Source organism: Peromyscus eremicus, chromosome 6 (genome assembly GCF_949786415.1).
Source record: "Peromyscus eremicus chromosome 6, PerEre_H2_v1, whole genome shotgun sequence".
NCBI classification, from domain to species: Eukaryota; Metazoa; Chordata; class Mammalia; order Rodentia; family Cricetidae; genus Peromyscus; species Peromyscus eremicus.
In genome coordinates this window covers 85,705,013-85,732,911 of record NC_081421.1, presented here as the reverse complement: position 1 = coordinate 85,732,911, position 27,899 = coordinate 85,705,013, and the positions used below count along the sequence as shown (strand labels likewise).

General features: G+C 37.2%; 1 protein-coding gene across 1 annotated transcript; it reads left to right on the top strand.

Moving 5' to 3' along the window:
• Positions 1-29: 29 nt before the first annotated feature.
• LOC131912661 (alpha-amylase 1) lies at positions 30-16,215 on the top strand. Its single transcript, XM_059264976.1, has 11 exons — positions 30-249; positions 8,730-8,942; positions 9,256-9,402; positions 10,202-10,399; positions 10,832-11,062; positions 11,898-12,031; positions 12,759-12,881; positions 12,972-13,071; positions 14,340-14,458; positions 14,569-14,694; positions 15,994-16,215. The coding sequence occupies exons 2-11, from the start codon at positions 8,775-8,777 to the stop codon at positions 16,181-16,183; spliced, it is 1,536 nt and encodes a 511-aa protein (XP_059120959.1). The 5' UTR covers positions 30-249; positions 8,730-8,774; the 3' UTR covers positions 16,184-16,215.
• Positions 16,216-27,899: the final 11,684 nt, after the last annotated feature.

Sequence of the window (27,899 nt, the reverse complement as noted above, 5' to 3'; positions counted from 1 at the left end):
CCAGTCCACTGTCAGCCACCGTAGGGATCAGATTACAATGCTGGCAGAAATCCTATTTGGAGAATTATATAAGGTTTTCAAGAGTGAATATTGAAAGGATGAGGTTACAGAAAATTATGAAATTCTAAATTTGACCTTTTTTCAACTGAAAAGAAATTGAAACCAAAACCGTGGGATTCCTGTTGTTTTATAATTGACAAACACTTAGCTGTAGGTTTGGATGATTGCTGGTTTATACAAGTTACGCTGGTAAGTTATTCTAAAAATACATACATTTTTTACTCTCCTCCTTTTTGTACTTAAATAAGAGGTGTGTGTGTGTGTGTGTGTGTGTGTGTGTGTGTGTGTGTTTAAATGGTTTCATGATCCTTTTCAGGCTTAAGGGTTTCACGGTCTTTTTTTAGGTTTGATGACAGATCATGTTTGCTTGCCCAGAAGCACAGAATGTACTATTTGTGTTGGAAACACTACTGAGCCTTGGCGCAAAACTTATCTTTAATTTCAGAGATCTGGTGTGCAAACTTGATAAACTCTAGCCTTCATATGTGACTTACGTTAAGTGTAAGTTCATATATTTTTCTGGTGGGAGATATTGCTGGGTAAATGCTCACTAGTTTGAGACAGAATGCAAGGTACAATTCAGAGGAATTATGAATTATTTAAGTAAAGCAACCATAACTTGAATACTCTTTATGTAATGTTTCTTAGTAACAATTTAGAATGTTAAAAACTGTAAAAATAAAACATGGACACTTTGAACACTTAGAGATAGTGTTACTACAGATATAGATGATAAAATTGCACATGAAGATGAAAGAAACTCTAATGTTTTAATGACACTGCTATTAAATCATTCACTATAAAGATACTTAACTATGAGTCTTCTAGGCTACTAATTACTAATGGCGAGAGTAGATGAGCTACTTCTTATTGATCATTGTTAATTCGTTTTTATAATGTCTTAGTGTGCCATCGGAATCCAATAAAATAATTTTGTAAATAATTAGTATTTATATATGCAAATGTGGATATATAGAGATACAAATACAAATTAGAGTTTACTACTACCTTTTTCTTAACATTTAGATCAAGTTTCTTCAAATAACTTGACTTTGGTGTCCATAAGTAGAATTAAGTTAAATGCCTAAATTTATGATAGCTGATGCATTAAGAGGAATCTTGAATTTAAAATAGTCTTACCTCTTTAATATTTATACTGAAGTAATAAGACCTATTTTAGAACATTGATTAGAAAATGCTGTTGATAATATTATGTTTAATTTTTAGTCAGATATCTTTTTGGTTTTTCGAGACAGGGTTTCTCTGTGTAGCTTTGCGCCTTTCTTGGATCTCGCTCTGTAGACCAGGCTGGCCTCGAACTCACAAAGATCCGCCTGGCTCTGCCTCCCAAGTGCTGAGATTAAAGGCGTGCGCCACCACCGCCCGGCTAGTTAGATTTCTTAATGTTAGTTAAGATTTTTAATTTTTCTTCTTACATATTTTAATTTGCACTATGCATAATTGTGAAATATTATGTGTCAATTCAATAATTATTCAAACAACAACAAAATTGGGGTTGTCAGCATTTCCACCTCAAAGTTTTTGATAAACCTGTAATTGCTATCCCTAATACATGGGTGATTATATTTCACAATAGCCTATCAGATACCTGTGAGTCACAACAGGAAAGGAGACAGAAGACTTCACAAAAAGTTATGATGAGGACCAAGAAACACTAAATAATCTGTTTTCCTAGTATGCACTGTGTGTGTATATTGTAATACTACAAAACATCTATAAATATTGTATATGCTTTATTGAAAATTCAAGTGCCTATGATTCTTTTTTTTAGTTATTAGTTTTTTTTTATCTTGAACTTTTTAAAAAATTTTATGATTAATTTAATTTTACATATCAGCCACGTATTCCCCTGTCCTCCCTCCTCCCACCCCCTCCCCCCAATGCACCCCCCATTCCCACCTCCTCCAAAGCAAAAACTCCCCTGGTGATTCAGCTCAGCCTGGTAGATTCATTTGAGGCAGGTCCAGTCCCCTCCTCCCTTCACCTAGGCTGAGCAAAGTGTCCTAGCATAGGCCCCAGGCTCCAAAAAGCCAGCTCATGCACTAAGGACAGGTCTCGGTCCTACTGCCTGAGGGCCTCCTAAATAATTCAAGCTAATCGACTGTCTCACTTATCCAGAGGGTCTGATCGAGTTCCATGGGGGCTCTTCAGCTATTGGTTCATAGTTCATGTGTTTCCACAAGTTTGGCTATTTATCCCTGTGCTTTTCCAATCTTGGTCTCAATATCTCTTGCTCATATAATCCCTCCTCTCTCTCGCCGATTGGACTCCTGGAGCTCCACCTGGGGCCTGGCTGTGGATCTCTGCATCTACTTCCATCAGTCATTGGATGAGAGTTCTATCACTACATTTAGGGTGTTCGGCCATCTGATCACCAGAATAGGTCAGTTCGGGCTTTCTCTCAACCATTGACAGTAGTTTATTGTGGAGGTATCTTTGTGGATTTCTGGAGACCTCTCCAGCACTTTGCTTCTTCCTATTCTTGAGAGGAACTATTTTGTTATTCAGATGCTATCAAATGTTCTAATATATATTATCAAAGGTGGAATATATATATATATATATATATATATATATATATATATATATATGCATGTATGTGTGTGTGTGTGTGTGTGTGTGTGTGTGTGTGTGTGTGTGTATTGGAAATTGAACGCAAAGTCACATAAATCCTAGGCACAGATTCAGGCAATGAACTGTCCTTTGCTCTATTTGACGTTATTATTATTTAAAATTTCTTACTTGTACACCAGATATTGTGATCACATTCCCTTCCCTTTTACCCTCTTAGTCTTACACTCACACTTTGACATGTTTCTTAACTAGTCCAACTTCTATTTTTATGTCTTTTTTTATTCTTCTGTGCAAGTCTTGTGCATAATGATATTTGCTTTGTGCTTACATTTGCAAAACTTGTGTTATATCCAGAAGGTAACATATTACAATGTTTAACTCCATCCTCCAGATCTTAGATTCTTTTTAAATAAACAAAAGATTACTTTATATGTTTGAATGCTTTGCTTTCATGCATATCTTTGTACCATGTGCATGCAGTGCCCTCAGAGGCTGGAAGAGGAAGTTGCATCCTCAGGAACTGGAGTTACAGATGGTTGTGAGTTGCAGGTGGGTGATGAGAATCAAAAACAGGTCCTGTGGAAGGACAGAAGACACTATTAATGTCTGAGCCAACACTCCAGGCTCAAACTCTTACTAGCTTTCCAGATCCTCTTCCATGATGCTCTCTGGGACCCATTGTGGATAATATAGATGTCCTATTTGTGGCCAAACACTTTAAATTCCCTGATTCTCAGCCTTTTGCAGAGTTTTGAGTAATTGCTTTGACTGTCACCCATTGCTGAAGAGTTCTTTGGCTAAGGCTGAGACTTATACCAATGTATGTTTGTAAACACAAATATTTAGAAAGCAATTCAACTAGTTTATTTAACAAAACATTGGTAGTAGAGTCTACCATGGGACCCATGATCTTCCAGGCCATAAATACTTGACCAGGTTTATAGTACAAGGTATGTATTCCTGCAGCCCCAAGATCCAAAGAGAAAGTGATAGCTTGTCTCCGGAACTGTCATGTTATTAATACATCTTGTCTGAAGGTTGCTATTTTAACACAGGGTTCAAGACTGTATTAGATCATCGCTGAATTTTCTCTCTCAATCACTTGCACAGAACCTGCTTGTACTATGAAAACTAGTCAGTGGGAAGGGAACTTAGAGCTCAGTTCAACTTGATTTCTGTGTTCTGTATCCAAAGAATGTGTTGTCCTCAACACATTCCATTTTCTTTTGGCAGGTAAACAGAATCATTGTCAATAGCAATACATGTATTGCCTTGGGGGCTCCCTGGCCAACAACTCATAGTGCACTCATTTCACATGTAACACTAGGATTTTGCTTTAAAAATATATAATTTCTGGGAAAAGTTTTGGTCTGTTCAGACGACCAGCATTTTAATAATTCAACAGATAATTTTTTTTAAATGAGCTCATGGATCATTCAGTCACTTGGAAATGTTAGTTTACCACATTGTTAGCTCATCTACATTTATATGAACACAGTCCTAGCTAGCTGAATATTCTCCCAGGCAAAATTTTTATGCCCAATTTCTCCCTTCTTTTTTCTTATATCAAAAATAGTTTCTTTTCTCAAACAATATATCCTGATTTTAGTTTACCCTCCTTCTACTCCTCCCAGTTCCCTCTCACCATCCTTCTCTTTTAGGATGACTCTCTTTCTGTCCCTCATAAAAGAACAGGCTTCTAAGAGATATCAACCAAACATGACAAAATCAATTATATGAAGATGAAGCAAAAACTTTCATATTGAAGTTGGACATGGGAACCCAACAGGAGGAAAAGAGTCCCAAGAGCAGGCACAAGAGTCAGAGAACTACTCTTTCTCACAGCCAGAAGTCCCATAAAAATACGAGGCTAATGGCTGTAGTATATATGCAGAGGATATGGTGCAGACCCTGTAGGCCATGTGCTGGCTGCTTCAGTGTCTGTGAACACACACACACACACACACACAGACACACACACACACATACACACACATACACACACACCACACACACACACACACATATATATATATATATATATATATATATATATATATATATATATATATATATTGCTTAGTTGATTCAGAGGGCCTTTTTCTCCTGGCATCTTCCATCCCCTCTGGATTATACAGTTTTTCTGCCTCCTCTTTTCTCTCCACATAATTTACGACTGTGGGCCTCTGCATCTGTTCCTATCTGCTTCTGGAATAATCATCTATGATGATGACTGGAAAAGGTACTGATATATGAGTATAGCAGAATGTTATTAAGAATCATTTTATTGATTTTAAATGTTGGCCAGTATGATCTGTCACTTGTGTTATTGAGCTTAGCCATTCTGACAGGTTTAAGATGGAATCTCAAAGTAGTTTTGATTGGATTTCCTTAATGGCTAAGGATGTTGAACATTTCTACCTTTTAATTTTTAAAAAAATTGAAAATAGGTTCTTCTCTTTTACAATACATACTGACCAAAGGTTCCCCTCCCTCCACTCCTCCAAGCTTCCCTTCACCTCCCGTCTCACCCAGATCCACTTCCCCTCAGTTTGCTCTTCAAAAAAGAACAGTCCTCTAAGAGACAATAGTCAAACGAGACAAGGCAAAGGCCCTCATATCAAGGCTGGACAAGACAACTTCATAGGAGGAAAAGAGTCCCAAGAGCAGACAAAAGAGTCAGAGATACACTTATTCCCCCTGTTAGGAGTCCCACAAAACACCAACCTAACAGCCAAAACATATAAGCAGAGAACCTGGTGTAAACACATGTAGTTTCTGTGCTTGCCACATCAGTCTCTGTGAGCCCATGTGAGTCCTGCTTAGTTGATTTGGTGCCAAGAACATTTCATCAAGTGTTTATCAGCCCTTTGAGATTCTTCTGTTGAAAATTCTGTTTAGATATGTATGCTATTTTCAAATTGCATTATCTGGTGTTTGGATATCTACTTTCCTGAGTTCTTTATATATTTTGGGTATTAGATAGAAGACTTTCTATTGGATGTGGAGTTGGCAAAATCTTTTCCTATTTGCTAAGCTGTGACTTTGTCCAGTTGACAGTGTCCTTTCTCTTTCTGAAGGTTTTCAGTTTCATGAGTTCCCATTTATTAAGTGCTGATCTTAGTGCCTGCTCTGGCAGTTTCAATTCAAAAAATCATCTGTTTCAATGATTTCAAGGCTAGTCCTCACGGTCTCTGAGGTCTTTAATCTATTTGAACTTGAGTTTTGTACAGGGTGAAGATATGGATTTATTTGCATTCTTCTTTGTACTGACATCCAGTTTGACCACCACCATTTGCTGAAGATACTTTCTTTTTTTCCAGTGTATGTTTCTGGCTTCTTTATAAAAAAATAGTGTCCATAGGTGTTTGGGTTTACACCTATGTGTTCAATTGATTCCATTGATCAACATGTCTGTTTTTATTCCAATACTACATAGGTTTTATTGCTATAGCTCTGCAGTACAAGGTCATATCATAGATGGTGAAACTTCCAGCAGTTCTTTTAGTTTTCAGGAATATTTGCTATCCTGGGTTTTTTGTTTTTCTATATGAAGTTGAGAATTTTCCTCTAAAGGTCTTCAAATAACTGTGTTGGAGTTTTGATGGGGATTGCATTGAATCTTTAGTTTGCTTATGGTAGGATAGCCATTTTTACTATGTTAATCCTATGGTGCCATGAGCATGGGAGATCTTTCCATTTTCTGATATCTTCCTCAACTTCTGCCTTCAAAGATTTGAAGATTTTCTTGTACAAGTCTTTTACTTGCTTGGTTAAAGTTACCCCAAGATACTTTGCATTATTTGAGGTTATTGTGAAAGTTGTTGTTTACCTGATTTTTTTTCTTGGTCTGTCTGTCATTTGTATATAGGAGGGCTACTCATTTTTTTTTCAATGCAAGCACATAAGGGTCCTTTTATTCAGGTTCAACCTGGGCTGCTGCATGGCAGATGGAAGGAAATGTGGTGACAGCCATGAGCCCAGGTGTAGAGGGTTTTTATAGGGAAAAACCACAAGCAGGGAATTGACAACTTGGGATTGGGTAGAAGGGGCAAGGTGATTTTTTTGAAACTATTGGTCTAGACATTTGGCGGGAACAACAACCCGCTGAACAGGATTATCTGGACTGCTCAACAGAATTATCTAGATACCTCCAAGGGCCATAAACCACAGACAGGATCCTGTTAAGCTTTCCTTTCCTGTATAAACAGCAGACAGGACATCTGCAGGATGATACTGCTCTGTATCTGTTTGAGTTATCATGGCATATTCCTGAGCCTGTAAAGTTAAGTCTAGGCCTTCACATTCCCCCCTTCACAAGTACCAATGACAGGACTCAATCATGAGTCATACCTGTCCAGAGGTTCAAGGGTATTGGGACCTAAGAACCATTAGCTAACAGATTTTTCTAGGGCAGTGACATCTGTATATATTGTCATTTTTTAAGGCCCTGTAGTTCTGATCTTTGAGTACAACCAGATTAACATCTTATATAGTACCTCTTTGGTTCTGCATAAAGAAGGTCAGTGTCTTATCTTATTGCAGAACCATCTCAGTTAATAAATTTATCTATTGGCAACTCTGAACCTGTTTTCATGGTATGTCAATGGGCATTATAGTTGGCCATCTTGACTCTATTCCAAGAAGTTTCCTTTTGACCCAGCATTTCAGCCTTTTCTGAACAGGGAACATGGGACGATGTATTCTCTTCTGGAACTGCTTCAAGTTGGCATTGGGGCACTGTTGTCAGGACCCCCAAAAGGCTGAAAGGCTGGTCAAAAGCTGGTCAAAGGCTGGGCAATGGGTCATCTGTCAGAGGGCTACTCATTTTTTAGAGTTAATCTTGTTTCTAACCACTTTGCTGAAGATGTTTATCAGATGTAGGAGTTCTCTGGTGGAATGTTTGGAGTCACTTATGTACACTATGATATAATCTGTAAATAATGGTACTTTTCCTTTTTCCTTTCCAATTTATATATCTTTGATCTCCATCAGTTGTCTTACTGCTCTATATAGAATTTCAATAACTATATTGAATAGATATGGAAAGAGTGTACAACTTTGTAATGTTCCTGATTTTAATGGAGTGGCTGTATATTTCCCTCCATTTAATTTGATTCAACAAGTAATCCTTACTAATGGGTATCATATTGTGAAGTATAATGTCAGAAATTTTGGTGAAATAAAGAATACACTGATTTTTAGTTAGACATATTATCAAATTCTGACATTGTCAATCATTACATAAACCTAATTGACATAGTTTCCCTAGTCCTGTGTGTATATGTTTGTGTGTATTGCAAGGCTTATAATTGACCATAAAATATATTTTCTGATATACTTTTCATTTACTAAAAATTAGGACACAATTCATGTCAATATCTTGTACAATACCTGGAACTTAGTGTATGCCTGTTATAGCCATTAACTGAGAACATAAGAGACTTTACAAACATTTGCTAGGACTAGGAATATTAGATATGAAGTACATCTTTAAAAAAGTTTAGTTCAGAAAGGTGAATGTGTAAATATTAATATATTTATAATATAAATCAAACAATTCATTAGCATAATCTAAAAGCTGTCACACAAAAAATATTTACTAATTTTACCTGGGAATATAAATGTAGACTAAAACAAAAATATTCTTTCAGTTGAATATGTACCATGTTCCTAATGGTGGTGGGTCATAGGGAGAATGTGGAATAGCATAGAGTTGCCTGTGAAATATGGAAAAGTCTAGTTTTATTAAGGATAGTGTTCATACTGTTTGTTGGGGAGAGAGCAAAAGAGAGCATCATAATTGACAGAGGAATAATTAATATCTATATCAGTCTTGATAAACCTTCTCAGAGATCTGATACTTTCTCATTTCTTCTCCTTAATAGGTAATATCACTTTCAGATACCTAGATGTTTAGTATTTCTCTTTTTCCTGTTATTAGGTTCTTATTGACCATATTATTAGTAATCCTTTACAGTTGAAAAATAGCTAGTACTCGAATATTGATTCATGTTAGCTTTTATTTCATTGTGCTTTTTTCCCCCCTTTTCTTTCTATTTTTTATTTTTCAGGAATAAAGTGGTTGTTAGAAAAAACACTAACAACATCATACCAAGATGAAGTTCTTCCTGCTATTTTCCCTTATTGGGTTCTGCTGGGCTCAATATGACCCACATACTGAATATGGACGAAGTGCTATTGTCCACCTGTTCGAGTGGCGCTGGGTTGATATTGCCAAGGAATGTGAGCGATACTTAGCTCCTAACGGATTTGGAGGAGTGCAGGTAAGATTTGTTCACAACTTAAATGAAGAGTTCACTGTGCTTATATAAAATTGTTTTCTAATAGCTTATAAATATTCTGAAACAATATTTCACTTCATGCATAATTTTCTTGAGGAAGAAAAAAGGTCGGTATTGATGGCAACTTTATATCATATTTTAGGACACCAGGAGGCCCTCTCCATTATGCTGTTAATGATTTTAGTGATTCTGAAGCAATAGATCTACAAGTACACAGCTCAAGAATTTCAGGGTCATTCATAGTTTTCTAGAGGAGTAAACCATAATCTGACAATCTTAATTGTTTTATTTGTAGGTCTCTCCACCCAATGAAAATCTAGTAGTTAACAGTCCTTCAAGACCTTGGTGGGAAAGGTACCAACCAATTAGCTACAAAATATGCTCAAGGTCTGGAAATGAAGATGAATTCAGGGACATGGTGAATAGGTGCAATAATGTTGGTGTAAGTGAATTCATATTTCCTTTGAAGTCATTATGTGAAAAACCAATTTCTGTCTTTTGTTTCTTATTCTTCTTGAGCAAAAACCTTTATACTTTAATTTTTTCTTTACATTTTAGCTCTGACTTAAAATTAACTACTCCTTTATGGTCAACTTTAAAAAAAAATCTTTCACATGAACCATTTAAAGAAGAATACATAGAAGGCAAACCTTTGACTATTAATCCTTACAACCACTCTCATTTTCTACTAACCCCTTTCTCATCATGGATTAGAAATAACAGATGCAATACTTACTGTCATTTTTATGATAAATAGCTATTTCTCCTTTTAATAAAGATCAGCGTCTACCCTTTTTTCCTTCAGAGACTAAAAAAAAAAGACTCAAATTAACTCCTTTTAAAAATCAAGAATGTTCAATTATCTTTAACCTAATTCTAGTTAAAAAAAACAGCACTTTTCATTAGATTTTAGTGATAACAGTTCCCGGTTTTCCACTTATCAGTTCTATATAAATCCTCAACCAAATAATAGGACTGTTTTTGATCTTCATTTCACACTGGTTTTCTTTTACACTTCACTTTTTGTCTTATCTAAAATTAAAGTATAAAATAACATATCTATCTGTCTGTCTATCTATCTATCTATCTATCTATCTATCTATCTACCTATCATCTATCTATCTATCTATCTATCTATCTATCTATCTATCTATCTATTAGTTTTACTTGCATGCTGTGCAGTTTAATTATATAGGTTTTAGCTCACTACATTGAACTGAAGCACACACTTGTCTCTTCAGGTCCGTATCTATGTGGATGCTGTTATTAACCACATGTGTGGAGAAGGAGCTCAAGCAGGAACAAGCAGCACATGTGGAAGTTATTTCAACCCACAGAACAGGGACTTCCCTGCAGTTCCATACTCTGGTTGGGATTTTAATGATGGCAAATGTAAAAGTGGAAGTGGAGGCATTGAGAACTACAATGATGCTTATCAGGTGAGGAAAATGATCAGAATAAAAAATCATATGGCCTTATTGTGCACATAGAACTGTTGGAATACCATTTGACATGTGGCTTAGATAACTCAGGAAACATATTACTAAGAGTTAGAAATGCAAATTAATCTTCAAAGAGCTCCTAGTTATTTGATGGCTCAGGGTTTGATTTTTGTTCCACAGTAAGAAAGAAAAAGAGAGAGGAAGAAAACGTGTTTCCTTGATCAACTGATAATATTGTCTACTTTATTTCCTCATAGTTCAGTCTTCATATGGGAAAATATTCTTAGAGTGCATCCACAGTAGAATATGAATGTTCCCAGTGTCCCATGTAAAGGCTTTATGAGGCTTCCTATAGACCAAAGGATTCTAGAGTGAGAGCTGACATTTATAAGTCAATCACCGTTTTATTTTATTTGTTTGTCTCAACAGGTCAGAGACTGTCGTCTGACTGGCCTTCTGGATCTTGCACTTGAGAAAGATTATGTTCGTACCACATTGGCTAATTATATGAACCGTCTCATTGACATGGGTGTAGCAGGTTTCAGACTTGATGCTTCTAAGCACATGTGGCCTGGAGACATAAAGGCGGTTTTGGACAAACTGCATGACTTAAATACACAGTGGTTCTCCCAAGGAAGTAGACCTTTCATTTATCAAGAGGTAAAGTAATATACATATGTGCATATAAATGACACCATTTTTATTAACTAGAAGATAGATGGAAAGTTTTATTAAACATAAGTTTAATAGATTAATGTCTGAATGCCTTATTACATATGCAGTTTTTAACTTCCTTTTATTTGGATATAACAGACTTAATTATTTTCCAAAATAAAGGTCTAAGAGAGTATAGAGAATTTGTATAGCCTGTGACATTATTGTGTCACTTAATATATACTCAGGGACCATTACGCAAGACAGAAAATCTTAGTCATTGAAGCAAGCCAGTCTTTCTAGATTTAAATTTCATCTGAGGTATTATTAAATGTGTAAATTTTGGGTAAATTGATTAATATTTCTGTGCAATTTTTTTATGTGAAGAGGTTAGTACTGTTTTGTATTTGATTTCTTTGGAGAACCGAAAGAATTTGTAAGTTCTAAAATTGTTTATCTGTCTTTTTAGTGGTACTTACACCTTTGGGATTAATTTAAAAATGTACTATTTGATTACAGTTTCAACAAAGATGAATTCCAATAACCAACACAATAAAACATTTCAAAGCTAAAAAAAAATTGTTTATCTGACAGTACTTTGTTGATATGAATTTCTGAATTTTCAATTATATGTTAAATTGAAATTTGTCAGCCATCTTCATTGGAGAAGAAATGGCATTGTTGTTAAGTTTCTCTCAAGAGTGATGTATATATTTTATAAAGAAATAAAGAAAACCAGTTTGAGCATCAACAGCATAAGGAATTTATAGGACATTATTTTCACATTAAATATTTTAATATTACTTTATTCAAATGACAGTTTCCCCTTTATCTCTCCTAGGTCATTGATCTGGGTGGTGAAGCAGTGACAAGCAATGAGTATTTTGGAAATGGTCGTGTGACAGAATTCAAGTACGGAGCAAAACTGGGCACAGTCATCCGCAAGTGGAATGGAGAGAAGATGGCCTACTTAAAGTAAACACAGCACACTTTGTGATTTTTGTCTGCCACGTATCTGTTGTCCTATTATCCCAATACGTGATCATCTTAGAACATTCTGATTTATTAAATATTTATCAATACGTTAGTTATCAAGAAGGTTCATTGTTCTCTAAATCACAATTAATCATCTGGAATTAATAATTTTCATTTTAAATGTCAATAACAAGAAGGCATTCCTGAAACACAAAACATCACCTAGAGATTTTTTTTCTGCCTGTGATATGAGTCAACTAGATTTTGGTAATTATAATCTGCTAAAGTCAAGATACTACTTTAAAAACCCTACTACACATAAATAAAACAATAATGTGGCCATACTGTTACACTTATACATTGCAATAAATTAGTCTGAAATGTTTAACTGTTTATAATACAGTGTAATATTCAATCCTCATTTTATTTGTTTTTTATTGTATGTAATTGATATGAATATTTACCCTTCTTGAGTCCATCTACATTACAATCTTACAGGAGCAATGTGAATGAAATGCAAATAAACTTACCATACATAGAATCATGGAACATATTAGCCAATTACATACATATATATGCACATATGTAAAAGAACTTTTTCCTGTGGAATAATCACCTAGTTAGAGAATCAGTAGTTAAATTAATATGATTATAAAAAGAAATACAGATTGAGGGTAATCTAAAAGTGTTGTAAAAGAATAATATATGCATATTTTTTTAAAAATAGGAACTGGGGAGAAGGTTGGGGTTTCATGCCTTCTGACAGAGCCCTTGTCTTTGTGGACAACCATGATAATCAGCGAGGGCACGGGGCTGGAGGAGCATCCATCCTGACATTCTGGGATGCCAGGTGGGTAAAACCATTGTTCACTGTCTTACTTCCTCTTCAGTAAAGGCAAGTTTTCTATTCTTCTATTGTAATATATTTTGTAATTTTCAGACTATATAAAATGGCAGTTGGATTTATGTTGGCTCATCCTTATGGATTCACACGAGTAATGTCAAGTTACCATTGGCCAAGATACTTTCAGAATGGACAGGTAAGTGAATATATTATTTCAAGAGAAGGGAAGCAGTCCTGTTTTAATTTCACATAAAAATTGTTGCATAAAGTGCATGTCATCAAATATTTATTTATTGTAATTTTAGTAAAGTAAGTATATCATAGAAGTATCCACTACTTTATCACTATGAAAAAACGTTGACTTCTTAGTTTCATGCCAGATCCACAGTTTAAAACTTGACCAAGATAATTATTTGCTACATACATTAGATTTTTCTATGGAATGGAAAGAAATCATTCAGTTTAACTGAGGTTAAATAATATGTGTGTGTGTGTGTGTGTGTGTGTGTGTGTGTGTGTGTGTGTGTGTGTGAAATTATACTAAATTAAGAAAATAAATTTGAAGAGTTACTCAAGAATACTAAGCATTCCAAAAATATTATGCAATACATTAATCTGAATAATTTCAAAAAGCAACTAAGGGTCAGAGGAGATGACTTAGAGGGTAAAGCTCTTGCAGGAGGGACAGGGGTTCAGTTCGTTGTCACCTTGCAGTTTGGTATCTCACCTGTAAGGCATTTGCCCAACAAGTGGAGACTGAAGATTCCTGGATCATAAAATTGACCAGCTCTGGGTTTAGGGGGAGAGACCCTTCCTCTATTGACAACGGAGAGAATGTTTGTTAGATTGTTTTAGGAAGATGTTTGAATGTGTTGACAATCATGAAATGGCATATTAAAATTTCAGAGAATTTATTACAGAATATCAGGGTATATTTATTAGCTCTTTTATTTAACAGATTATACAAAACATAAACTGATATTAATTTGGAATTAATTATATTGGTTAAAAAATTTTATAGGCTCTACAGACATTGATTTTTTTGTAGCAACCAAACCATATTTCCATTTTAGAAATGATGAAATTCAGGCTTAGGGAATTTATGTATCTTGAATGAGTAGTTTTTAAAGCCATTGGTACTGGAAACTGGTCTTTAATCCTAATCTTCCCAATACTAGTGCTCTTACCATTCTAGTGACATTAAAGAAGTCAGAGAGATATAAGAAGCTGTTGCATGAAAAGGCTCTGAGTGAATAAAAATGTGTAATCCTTTGAAATATGACTTTAGAGAACTGTGGTGTATATACTTAAATAGTAAAAACTCAGTAAATGTCTGTATAAATACTGAAGAAGTTAGACACTAAGTAGATACTATAGATACTCAAGTAGCAGAACTTTTTGAGTTTTGTGCAGTGGAAATGAAATATTCACATTAAAATCCTGAAAATTTCCCCTACAATATAGGATATCAATGATTGGGTTGGACCACCCAATGACAATGGAGTAACCAAAGAAGTGACCATTAATGCAGACACCACTTGTGGCAATGGCTGGGTCTGTGAACATCGATGGCGTCAAATAAGGTTGGGAGTGTCCCCTACAGATCTTGTCAAATAAGAAAGTTGTTTAACTTCATGTTTTAAATTGTTGAAGTTTAAGGGTACCAGCATTTCACATGATACTGTGCTTTTAGGAACATGGTTGCCTTCAGAAACGTCGTCAATGGTCAGCCTTTCTCAAACTGGTGGGATAATGGCAGCAACCAAGTGGCTTTTGGCAGAGGGAACAGAGGCTTCATTGTCTTTAACAATGACGACTGGTAAGTGGATATCAATTAAAGTAGGATTGTATACTGTTATATTTTTAGACATTCTTTTTATTTCCTGCTCATGTGTAGCTGAAAAGCTTTTCATTAATGGATTTAAGAAACCAGAGTGACCTGAAAACTGTAGAAAAAAAAGATGCTTGCCCTTAATTTGTTTCTCCATTTTTGTAGCTTTTAAGTAGAGTTTTGTTGTTACTGTTGTTTTTGGTGTAGTCTTACACTGTCATGTGAATATATTCTCATTCATATACACATGACATCTGTACAAGTCTAAACATTCAATAGAAGTCTTAAAAATCCGTGTAAGTATGGGCATTATTAGATTCAAAGTACTCCCCCATCCCCTAGCTCTGTATCTCAACTATTTATTTTTCTGTTTCTTTAATATATAATCTTAAATTCTCTGCCTCTGTGTGATGAGTAGTTTCCATGCATTTGTATACTTGGCTATGACTGGTGGTTTTCCTCAAGAGGCAGTTGAGGTTTGGTTCTACAGTTTCCAATGACTGGCCTTCCATTTTTGGTGCATGCATCTTTTTTCATCTCCTTTAATAATTTCCTCATATATATTTATATAACTATACATAGAAAATCTCTGTGTAAGTAGTTGACAATCTCAGTTGAAAGTTATCTTTTGCACATTTAGATTATTGTATTAAATCTGTCATTAAACACCATGTGCAAGGCACCTTATAGAAGAAAGAATTTATTTGGGCTTGCAATTCTTGGGATGGGCTAGACTCCTTGAAAGCAAGGTATGAGGGGAGGAGCAGGAAGCTGATGGCTCACACTTTGCACCGCAGCACAATACAGAAAGAGCTGACTAGAAAAGGTAGGACTCTTTTTCTCTCAAGGCGCTGCCTTCAGTGACACAAATCCTCCAACAAGTCCACTTTTCCTAACCTCCCCAAACTATGTCACTACATGGGGACCAACATTTTAACTTACCAAGTGCTCTTTTTATATGTATGTATGTATGTATGTATGTATGTATGTATGTATGTATGTATGTATCTGTCTATCTATCTATCTATCTATCTATCTATCTATCTATCTATCTATCTGTCTGTCTGTCTGTCTATCTATCTATCTATCTATCTGTCTGTCTATCTGTCTATCTATCTATCTATCTATCATCTACCTATCTATTTCACTTACTTGATTTCTGGCCAGTAAATTATAATTTTTATTTGTACAGTACAAAGTTTAGGCAATTATTTAATTTGGAGATAGTTTGATTTCCTGAATTTTCCTATTTTGAATTTGACTTCTTTTTACTTTTTACTTTTTCAGGGAATTGTCAACAACTTTACAGACTGGTCTTCCTGCTGGCACATACTGTGATGTCATTTCTGGAGACAAAATTGACGGCAATTGCACTGGAATTAAAGTCTATGTTGGCAATGATGGCAATGCTCACTTTTCTATTAGTAACTCTGCTGAAGACCCATTTATTGCAATCCATGCTGAATCAAAAATATAAAGTTTAAAATAAATACATATTGAGAGCATCAATCATTTGTATTTCTTTTCTTTTGTATAATTTAATTTTTTTTATTTAAGACATTTTTAAATTCATTTTATATACCAACCACAGATCCTCCCTCATCCCTCCTCCCGCTTCCACCCCAGCCTTACCTCTCCCCTGACTTCCTCCCATCCTCTCCTCCAAAAAGGTAAGGGCTCCCATGGGGAGTCAGCAAAACCTGGTATGTTCAGTTGAGGCAGGACCAAGCCCCTTCCATTCATTAAGGCTGAGTAAGGCGTCCCATCATAGGTAATGGGCTCCAGAAAGCCAGCTCATGCACCAGGGATAGATCCTAATCACACTGCCAGGGGCCCCTCAAACAGACCGTGCTACACAACGGTCTCTTATACGCACAGGGCCTAGTCTGGTCCCATGCATTTCCACAGCTGTTGGTCTAAAGTTTGTGAGTGCCTATGAGCTTGGTTCAGATGTCTCTGTAGATTTCCCAATCATGATCTTGACACCCTCCCCCCTTGCTCATATAGTCTCTCTTCCCTCTCTTCAGCTAGACTCCTGGAGCTTGCTTGGTGTGGTGCTTGGTTGTGGATCTCTGTATCTGCTTCCATCAGTCACTGGATGAAAGGTCTATGATGACAGTTAGGGTATTCACCAATCTGATTACCAGGGTAGGCCAGTACAGGCACCCTCTCCATTACTGCTAGTAGTATAATCTGGGTTGCCTTTTGGATTTTTGGGAATTTCCCTAGCACCAGGTTTTTCCCTAACCCTGTCAATATATCTCTTTCATTCCTTTCCCACTCCATCCCTCCCTCAGCTCAACTATCCCCTTCCCTTATGTTCTCATCCCTCATCTCCTCCCCTCTATTTCCTCCCCTTGTCCCCAGTTTACTCATGGAGATCTCATCTATTTCCCCTTCCCAGTGTGATCCATGCATCCCTCTTAGGATCCTCCTTGTTTCCTAGCTTCTCTGGTGCTGTGGAATGTAGTCTGATTATCTTTTGCTTTACATCTAGTATCCACTTATGAGTGAGTACATATCAAAAGTCCCAGGGGTACCTGCCCCCAGGAGATTTCTCTGGAGTCCTGGGGAAGACACTTACAAGTGGCAGATATCTAATCTGAGGGATAGCAATTGAATCTATGCACACTGAGCTTTTTCAGTCCATTCACTTTATTCTATGCAAGCTAATTCTCTCCTCTCATCCTTTCTCTTGCCTGAATTCTTACATTTCTAACTGGAGACTCCTGGCAATCCTGAGAAAAGTTTCAAAACCCTCAAGGCCATAGCACATTCCTAGAATAGATGAGAAGGAGCAGAGTCAATACCATAGTAACACAAGGTTTCAAGGTCTTAGGACCAGAGGGAGGGGGTGCAGTGGCCAATGCAATAAACTCTGAGACATAGTTTTTATCAGCAGACTTGGTAAGCAAAGAATTGGCAGGCTTTTCTTAGGGTGTTTTGTGTTAGTAACCTTGGTAGATGCCTGCAACTCTGATCTTGTACATAACTGTAAAGTTTTAAACTTATGATCTACATACAAAGGCCTTTGGTTTAGTTTGCTCTGAGGTGAAAATGAGCTAAATGGGTGCAGTTTGTGTTAGGCTGAGGAGAGATTATTATTTTCTGTGTTAGTCTGAGCAAAAGGAACAAAGCAGGCTTTAAGTGTCTACAGTCTCATGGGAAAATAGATCTTGCTATGAAGCATATCCTCGAATATTTTCTATATATCAATATTATACAGCTAAATGAAAATTCATCTTCTTGATTACCCACAGATATATGTGCCCACCCATAAGACTGAGATGTAATCATGAGATTTCATATATATATATATATATATATATATATATATATATATATATATATATATATATTACATGAAGATGTATGTTAATAGGAAGATATCACAGCTGTTATTGCACAAGAAGTTTATAACAAGAAACAGCCAGTTCAATCAAAAGGCAGTAATTCCAAAATGCCTTGTATGATGGTTTCCTCCAACAGAACCCTTGGTTCTGATAGGTTGACCTTCTGAACAGTAGTTGCACCTGCTGTATACTCCCATGGCCTTTTGCTATGAGCAGCTCTCAATAAGTACATACCATGTTTGTCTTTCTGAGTCTGGGTTACCTCACTCAGGGTGATATTTTCTAGTTCCATCCATTTGCCTGCAAATTTCATGATGTCACTGTTTTTTTTTTTTAAGCTGAGTAATACTCCATTGTGTATATGTACCACATTTTTTTTAATCCATTCTTTGGTTGAGGGGCATCTAGGTTGTTTCCAGGTTCTGGTTATTATGAATAATGCTGCTATGAACATAGTTGAGCAAGTGTCCTTGGGTATATGCCCAAGCATGGTATCACTGGGTCTTGAGGTAGATTGATTCCCAATTTTCTGAGAAGTCGCCATACTGATTTCTAAAGTGGCTGTACAAGTTTGCATTCCCACCAGCAGTGGAGGAGTGTTTCTCTTGCTCTGCATCCTCTCCAACATAAGCTGCCATCATCAGTGTTTTTGATCCTAGCCATTCTGACAGGTGTAAGATGGTATCTCAGAGTTGTTTTGATTTTGAATTTTCCTGATGACTAAGAATTTTGAGCAATTCCTTAAATGTCTTTCAGCCATTTGAGATTCCTCTGTTGACAGTTCTCTGTTTAGCTCTGTAGTTCATTTTTTAATTGGGTTGTTTGGTATTTTGAGGCCTACTTTCTTGAGTTCCTTATATATTTTGGAGATCAGCCCTCTGTCAGATGTGGGGGTGGTGAAGATCTTTTCCCATTCTGTAGGCTGTCGTTTTGTCTCATTACTGTGTCCTTTGCCTTACAGAGGCTTCTTAGTTTCAAGAAGTCCCATTTATTAAATGTTGTTTTCAGTGTGTGTGCTACTGGTGTTATATTTAGGAAGTGGTGTCCTTGGCGGATGTGTTCTACGCTACTTCCTACTTTCTCTTCTATCACATTCAGTGCAGCTGGGTTTATGTTGAAGTCATTGATTCACTTGTAATTGAGTTTTGTGCATGGTGACTGATATGGATCTATTTGCAATCTTCTACATGTTGATGTCCATTTATGCCAGTACCATTTGTTGAAGACATTCTCTTTTTTTTTCCATTGTACAGTTTTGGCTTCTTTGTCAAAAATCAGGTGTTCATAGGTGGATGTCAGGATCTTCAATTCAATTCTATTGGTCCATGTGTCTTTTTTATGCCAATATCAAGCTGTTTTTATTATTATAGCTTTATAGCAGAGCTTGACAACAGGGATGATGATGCCTCCAGAAGTTGCCTCCAGAAGTTACTTTATTGTAAAGAATTGTTTTATGTATCCTGGCTTTTTGTTTTTCCATATGAAGTTGAGTATTATTCTTTCAACGCCTGTGAAGAATTTTGTTGGGATTTTGATGGGGATTGCATTGAATCTATAGATTGCTTTTGGTAACATTGCCATTTTTATTATTATGTTAGTTCTACCTATCCATGAGCATGGGAGATCTTTCCATTTTCTGATATCTCTTTCAAGTTCTTTCTTCAGAGACTTAAAGTCCTTGTTAGCTTGGTCTTTCATTTGCTCAGTTAGAGTCCCAAGGTATTTTATATTATTTTTGGCTATTGTAAAGGATGATGTTTCTCTGATTACTTTCTCAACCCATTTATCATTTGTTTATAGGAGGGATATTGATTTTTTTGAGTTAATCTTATGTCCTGCCACATTACTGAAGGAGTTTATCAGCTGTAGGAGTTCCCTGGTATAATTTTTGGGGTCACTTATGTATACTGTCATATCATCTGCCAATAGCAAAAATTTGACTTCTTCCTTTCTTATTTGTATCCCCTTGATCTCCTTTTGTTGCCTTATTGCTCTAACTAGAATTTTGAGTACAGCTTTGTCTTGTTCCTGATTTTAGTGGGATTGCTTTGAGTTTCTCACCATGTAACTTGATGTTGGTTGTTGGCTTGCTGTAAATTGCCTTTATTATGTTTAGATATGTTCCTTTTATTTCTGAATCTCCCCCAGACCTTTATCATGAAGGGGTGTTGAATTTTTGCCAAAGGCTTTTTCAGTATCTAGTGAGATGATCATGTGTTTTTTTTCCTTTCAATTTGTTTATACGATGGATCTACATGAACAGCCTGGACAGGAGTGGGGGTAGTGAAGGGCGAGGGTCAAGGGAAAGAGAGCTTGGGTGAGTGGGAGATCCCAGCTGGATCTCAATTGGATGCAAGCCATTCTCAGTATTGGAAGCTTTGTTTGGTGGCAAGAGATGGCCAATTGGAGATCCAGCTCCCTCATTATTTGGAGACTTCATTAGGCTTGCCTTCATGTAGTTTAGGAAGTTTCCACTGCGCTCAGTTTCTAAACCACCTCTCAAATGCCCCCCAATTCTAGCTGCTCTCCCTGTGTTCCCTCCATCAACCTCATCTCCCTCTCTCTTCCCATCTAATCCACCTATTCCAGTCCTCCCCTCCTCCAGCCCCAGTCCACCTATAAAATCTATTTAACTTCCTCCACCTAAGGAGATCTATGCATTCTCCATAGTCCCTTCCTCTATGCTCAACCTCTCTGGGTCTACAGATTGTAGCTAGGTTATCACTCATTTATAATATATAAATATTTGATATTTATAAATTTTATATTTATTGAAATATCAAATTAATTTCAAGAAATAATTAACTTTCTTAGATTTCTTATTTTTACATTAGTAGAAAATTTATTCAATGTAAAAAATTGTGAAAAAGAAAATCAAAATACGCTATTATGCTAACATAATGTTTGTAAAGTTTGATCTGCTCATTTCTTCCTAATAACAGACTCTCTGCTTTTGCTTTTCTCTAGAATTAGTGATTCCCATAGAAAATTCCTGGTTTTATTTTTCTATGCTTCAGTTTCTTTACACACATAATTCTTTTCAACCATAATTGTCGTCTGTTCTGAGAATAAAGATGCTTAGAGGATTTTTGTCTCAATAGTGTTTTTTTTTAACATAATAAAACATTATAAGATAAAACAAAACCATCACATCCAAGTTGGATAAGGCAAACCAACAGAAGAAAAATCATCCCAAGAGAAGGTCTAAGAATCACAGCCCCACTGGTTCAAATATTCAGGAGTATCATAAAAGTACTAAACTGATTACTAATGTACAAGTTTTCTAGTGTTTCTCAGTAGTCTCTGCATTTTAATACCTTTAATACAATTCAAAAATATAAAATCTCAAATATAACAGATAGATTCATAAGTCTCTCAGAAAAAAAATTGTGTTTCCTTCTTCCTAACTTTTTACATATCCAATATACCTTTCCTACCTTGGCACTCTTAGCTCCTCACACCTACTGTGTCTGTAAAGCACTCCTTACACTTCTTACCATTTACTCAAAGCTTACTTCCTATGCCTTAGTCTACATAGGTTGCTCTTTCTCTGTCCTTCAATGGACTGATGGCTTTCACTCTGTAAGTCAGAGCTGTCAGAGAGGTGTTCCCTGACAATCAAGTATGGAAAACCTCAGTGTTGATCTCAGTATTTTATCACTTTTATTACATTGATCATTATTCTACCTGAATTATTTTTATCAACATTTTATAATCATGGTTATATTTATTAACATGTTTTCTTCTCTTTCATCTAAATGAAACTTCTTGCATGGGGACCTGTCTGTCTTGTTCATCATTATATCTTAATACCCCCAGTGCCTGGCAACCTGAGGACACTCATTCAACACTTGTTGAGTGGATGGGGAAGGGCGTTTCTCACCTGTAGCATAATTTTCTCTCATAGGATTTCACTAATAGTGAGTAAGAAAAGGAACTTTAATTATTTTATTAGTTTTTTTTTTTGGTATAAAAGATATTTGGTTAAGAGGTAAAAATCAACCACCACCATCCTGTTGGTATAGATACTGATTAAGGCCAGGATTTTATGACTCATGTTTTTAATATATTAATGCAAATATTAAAATAATTAAAAAACCCAAGTAAAACAAGAAAATCCAAAATGAATTGAGAATCCTGTTTTGGCTTTAAGTTCGATTTCCTTGTGAGGAGATGGCATCAGAAATAAGATTCAATAACCATTGAAATAATACATGTTCTCAACAGGCATTTCCTTTATTTTCCCTTGAGATTTTCTGAGTGTACTTCACCTGTTAACGTTATTATTGGCAATCATTCTCACGATGAATGATTAGTTTGTACTCTAAATGTTTATTTATTTCCAGTATGCATGTTCAATGTGTGATTCATCACTAGAACAGATGCTGGCAACTTCAGTGCAAAATAAAGATTTTCTGCTGTGTTCAGCTGTTGGGTGCTGCTAGGTTTGGTATGACACAGGTATAGACTCAATAAGGACAGACTGCTGTTGTCCATATGTTTGAAAGGCACTGTGTTGATATTACCAGGGAATGTGAGCAATGCTTAGCTCTCAAAGGATTTGGAGTGGGCGGGTACAGGGAATTGCTTTTCACAGTTCAAATGCAGTTTACATACATATATAACAATCTTACATTTTTAACTTCTAATTGAAGTCATTTTTAAAAATCATTTTCCTCTTTTACTGAAAATAGATTATTTCCTCCCATAATATACCCTAATTACAGCTATCCTCCCTGCACTCTTCCCAGTCTTTCCCTACTTCCCCTCCCATTAGGACATATTTTCTTTCTGTCTCTCATTAGAAAAGAACAAGCTGGCGCCATTAGGATCAGATGGGTGGACACCTACATGCTGCCTGGGGCCACGTGGCCTGGGCAGGTGGAAGAAACCATGGGGCTGTCTGGTGTGATTAGGTCCGAGTAGGTGAAGAACTCCTACTCCCTAGTCTGTGGCTATTTGGCCTGGGCAGGTGGAAGAAACCAATGACCCACCTGGTGCCTTGTAGGGCCACCAGTTGCCATTATGGTGAGTAAATATATGGTGAGGTATGAAAGAGAGAGGCAGAATGGTTCATGTCCTGTGGAGAGAGGCAGATTTGAAGAGGTGAATGGACTGCTGTGGGTAACCTGCTTGCCACCTGGAGCCACGGTGACGTCTGGGCTGAGGCTGCTGCCAAGGGCCATGTTTGGATACATAGTCCTACTGCATCCATAGTCTTGTGTTGATGTTCATGGCTTCTGTTACCACTGAAGGTTGTGAGATTGCCCAGGAACTGGGTTGTCACGTGTGGCTTTGTTGATGCCCAAGGGTCAGGCCACTTCAGGGGCCATCCTCATCTGAGTAGCCTATGCTGCCACCTGGGGCCATGGAGATATCCAGGCCTGAGTTGCTTCCAAGGGCCATGTCAGGGTCCCTGGCCCTACTCTAGCTAGGATTTGTGTTGATGTCCAAGACTCATGTTATCACCAAGGCCAGGCAGATGCCCAGGGTCTGGGCCAACACCTGAGCCCATGCTGTTGCCTGAGGGTCAAGCTGCCATCAGGGCCATACAGATGGGAGTGGTCTTAACTGTTCCCAGGAGCCATGGTGATATCTAGGATTAAGCTTTGGCCAACAGGTTTATCTGGGTTTGTTGCCCTACCATAGCCAGGTCTGTGTCAATGTCCATGGCTCTTGTTACCATAGAAGGCTGTGCAACTACCAGGGTCTGGGCCACCACCTGGGGACATGTTGGAGTCCTGGGACCATACTACTGCTAGGCTCACGCTGGTCTGAGAGGCCTGCACTGCCACCTAGGGCCATGGTGATGTCTTGGCCCAAGCTGCTGCTGCTGGCGGCCATGTCTAGGTCTGGAATCCTGCTGCAGCTAGGCTCTGTGTTTATATCTGTTGCCCATGTTACCAGAGGGCCCCATATGAACCATGTGTGAACATGAGTTGAAGTACAATAACCATGTTGAACGGGCCAGATCCCCTCTCACTGGAGAGCTGATGCTGCTCCTCGTTGGCCCTGGGATAGTGGATACTGAAGACCCCAGCATGGGAGAGCTGGTCCTGACACTCATAGGAGAGAAGTCCTGCCCCACACTTAGGAAAGCTGGTTCCACCTCTCATCACTGGCATGAGAGAGCTGGGGATGGACCCAGCACCCTGAACTGATAAACTTAGCTACTACCCAGGCACATATCTAGGGCAATGAGTTGGCACGTCCCAACATCTACCCTATCTATGATCTGCTAGAGCGCTTGAAGGGTCTGGTCCTGAAGAGGAACCGAAGACGTAGTATCTCTTTGACTCTGAGGACACAGGATATCTGGGAGGAGTTTTGGTGAAGGTGCAATATTGATGGTGTACCAGAAGCCAGAGGCCTTGAACCTGACCAACAACACATTACACAATGAATATTTGCAAGTAAAGCTCATTGGACAAAAGGGTATACTGTATGATACAGGAGCTCCCAATGTCACTAAGACAAATGAAGAGTTGATGGAGAAGCAGCAAAGATGGAGGAATAAAATGTCTTATTGTTTGCTTTTTTGTTTTTACTTTTCTGCGTTTGTTTTTAAGTTAATATTCTTTTGTATTTGTATTATTATTTTTTTTTAAATTTTCCCTTTGGGGGTAATGATACAAGGGTGAAGGGCAGATATAGAGAGACTGGGAAATGACTGGGATTGGGGTGCATGATATAAAATTTCCAAAGACAATAAAAAAGGTTTTAAAAAAGGAAAGAACAGACTTTTAAGAGATAATATTGAAATATAACAAAATAAGATAGAAGGCAAAACAAAATCTATCACATCAAAGCTGGGCAGGACAAAGCAGCAGGCAGGGGTAAAAGCACCCAAGAGAAGGTGCACACGCGCAGTCTCAGTCCTTCCCACCCTCAGGATCCCACAGAACTACGAAACTGGAAGCCATGGTGTACCCAGAAGACCTGGTGCAGACCGGTGCAGGCTTTTTGCGTGCTGCTTCAGTCTCTGAGAGTTCCTATGTGCTTTGCTTTAGAGGGCCCTGTTTTTTAGTGTCTTCAACCCCCTCTGGCTCTTACACTGTTCCTACATCTTCTTCTGAGGGGCCCCTGAGCTCTGAGGCGAGGGATTTGTGAAGGAAACACCCCATTTATGGCTGGTTGTTCCAAGGTCTCTCATTCCCTGTGTAATAATGTGTACTTTTCCCATCTGCTGCAGGAGAAAGTTTCTCTAAGGATGGCTGAACAAGACCATCTGTGAACATAGCATAATGTCATTAGATTCATTTTTACACTGCTTTTTCCTCTTCCTTTTCTGTTTTTAAACCAGTAGTATTTGGTTTTACTCTAAGTCGCGGAGCTCTGTAGTCTCTGATTCTTGGTCACCCAACTAATGTCAAGTATGAGATCCATCTCAGTGGAGTAGGCTGTAAGTCTAATCAGTTATCAGTTATTTACTCCATTCTAATCAGTCTGGAGCAGTAGCTCATGTCACACATAATTTTCCTGAGGAAGAAATATGTTTGACACTTTATAGTTTGTTTTAGGACATTGGTAGGATGTCTCCAGTGTGCTGTCAATGTTTTCAAGTGGTTAAACAGCAATGGAGATGCATGTAGATTAGGAAGTAATATTGAATAATTGATAGATTTCTATACGTTTATTGTAAAAATGAAAATATGGTAGCTTACAACGCTTCAAAGGCCTTGGTGAGAAAGATATGAAACAATTATCTATAAAATATGAGCAAAGTCTGAAAATAAAGATGAATTAAAAGAATTCAAAAATAGAAAAGAGAGAATTATATATAATGTAATCTTATTAAAATATTTTAAATAAAACACACCAACTTTTTTAATATTAAATTAAATATATTTATTACATTTATTATTTAGAATACAAATATATATATATATATATATATATATATATATATATATATATAAAATTCTCTCTTTTCCATCTCATTCTTTTTGTTTGAACTGAATGTTAGTCTCCTTCAGAACCCCAAGAGTCCATTTATGACTCTGGCCATTTATAATGAATGTATATATGTTGCTAACTGCCCTCCCCTCAGATTTCACCTATTGCCAATATCCATCAGCTAGGGGAAAAGTTTCATGACTCCCTCACTGTATCTATACTGGATTATTGACTAGTGTTGATCTTGTATAGTGCTTATTCTGGCAATAACTGCTACTGTGATTTAATGTGTGCATCAGCCCAGTTATTTGCAGAAAAGAATTCTTTGCAGTAATTATCTCCAATCTCTGGCTATTATAACTATTTGATCCTCTCTTCTAAGCCGGTCACTGAGTCTTGGGGGACTGTGTGATATAGATGCTCCGTTTAGGGCTGATCGCTCTGCAGCCACTCATTCTCACTACTTTCACCAGGCGTGAGTCTCTCTAATCACTGCTATCTACTCCATAAACAAGCTTCTGTGATGAGGGTCAGAAGAGCAGTTGTCTAAGGACATAATGTCATACCATGTCCAGTTAGCAAAGCAATTGTTCTCATCAGAACTGAGAAGATAATGGTTATGGGTACAACGGTGGCACAAATGTTCTGGGTGTAAACAGTTTTCTTGTTCATCTTAAACTATCTTGCTATAGGGCTTACATAGCCTAGATCACAGACCACTAAAGGATGCCAAGGAAGAAGCTTAAGGCAGGAACCTGGAGTCAAGAACTGAAGCAGAGACCATGGAGGAATCTTGCTTACTGCCTTACTTTCTGTGACTTGCTCCTCTTGGTTTCTTGTACCACTCAGAACCACCTACTCAAGAACAGCACTGCTTCCAGTGTGCCGGCTCTCCATCAATCATTCAAGAAAATGCCCTAGAATTTGCTTGCAGGCAATATGATGGAGGCATTTTTTTTTTTCAGGAGAGATTTCCTCTTCCTGGGTAACTCCAGCCTGTGTCAAGTTGATAAAAAAAAAAATAACCATGACATAGTCTAACTTGCAGGTAAATCAAATAAAACCTTATCTTGCTAAGAAACAGCATATTCTTTTTTTCACATTTAGATGAGAGAAACAAATATATTTAGGTGACAACTTTAAATTCCAAGCTATATACTACTTTATAGAATTTTTAGACTATCCTCATGTTTATCCTAAATACTTATTAGTCCTTTGCAAACATTATTGAAGAAATAATGTCTCTAATATTGTTAAGAGCAGTTAGTGTATTCTTAAATTCATCAGAGAACAAATTACAAACAACAGTGTCCCTCACAGGTTACTTTTTTATCTAGGAGTGAAAATTCCCTGTAGTGGTATTATGTTCCCTAAAATACTATGCACCCTAATAAACTTATCTGGGGTCAGAGAACAGAACAGCCACTAGATATAGAGGCTAGAAAATGGTGGTGCACATGCCTTTAATCCTATCACTTGGGAGGCAGAGATCCATCCAGATCTCTGTGAGTTTAAAGCCACACTGGAAACAGCCAGGCATGGTGACTCACTCCTTTAATCCCAAGAAGTGAGCCTTTAATCCCAGGAAGTGATGGCAGAAAGGTATATAAGGCATGAAGACCAGAAACTAGAAGCTTTTGCATGGTTAAGCTTTCAGGCATTTGAATAGCAGTTCAGCTGAGATCCATTTGGATGAGGACTCAGAGGCTTCCAGTCTGAGGAAACAGGATCAGCTGAGGAGTTGGTGAGGTGAGGCTGTGGCTTGTTCTGCTTCTCTGATCTTCCAGCATTCAGCCCAATACCTGGCTCTGAGTTTGTTTTTATTAATAAGACCATTTAAGATTCATGCTACAATTCCCACAAAAATTTATGGTATTTTTGACATTTATTGTGTGGTAGGATCCACCAGAGCCTGGGATTTGATAGCCATTTTGTGAGATTACC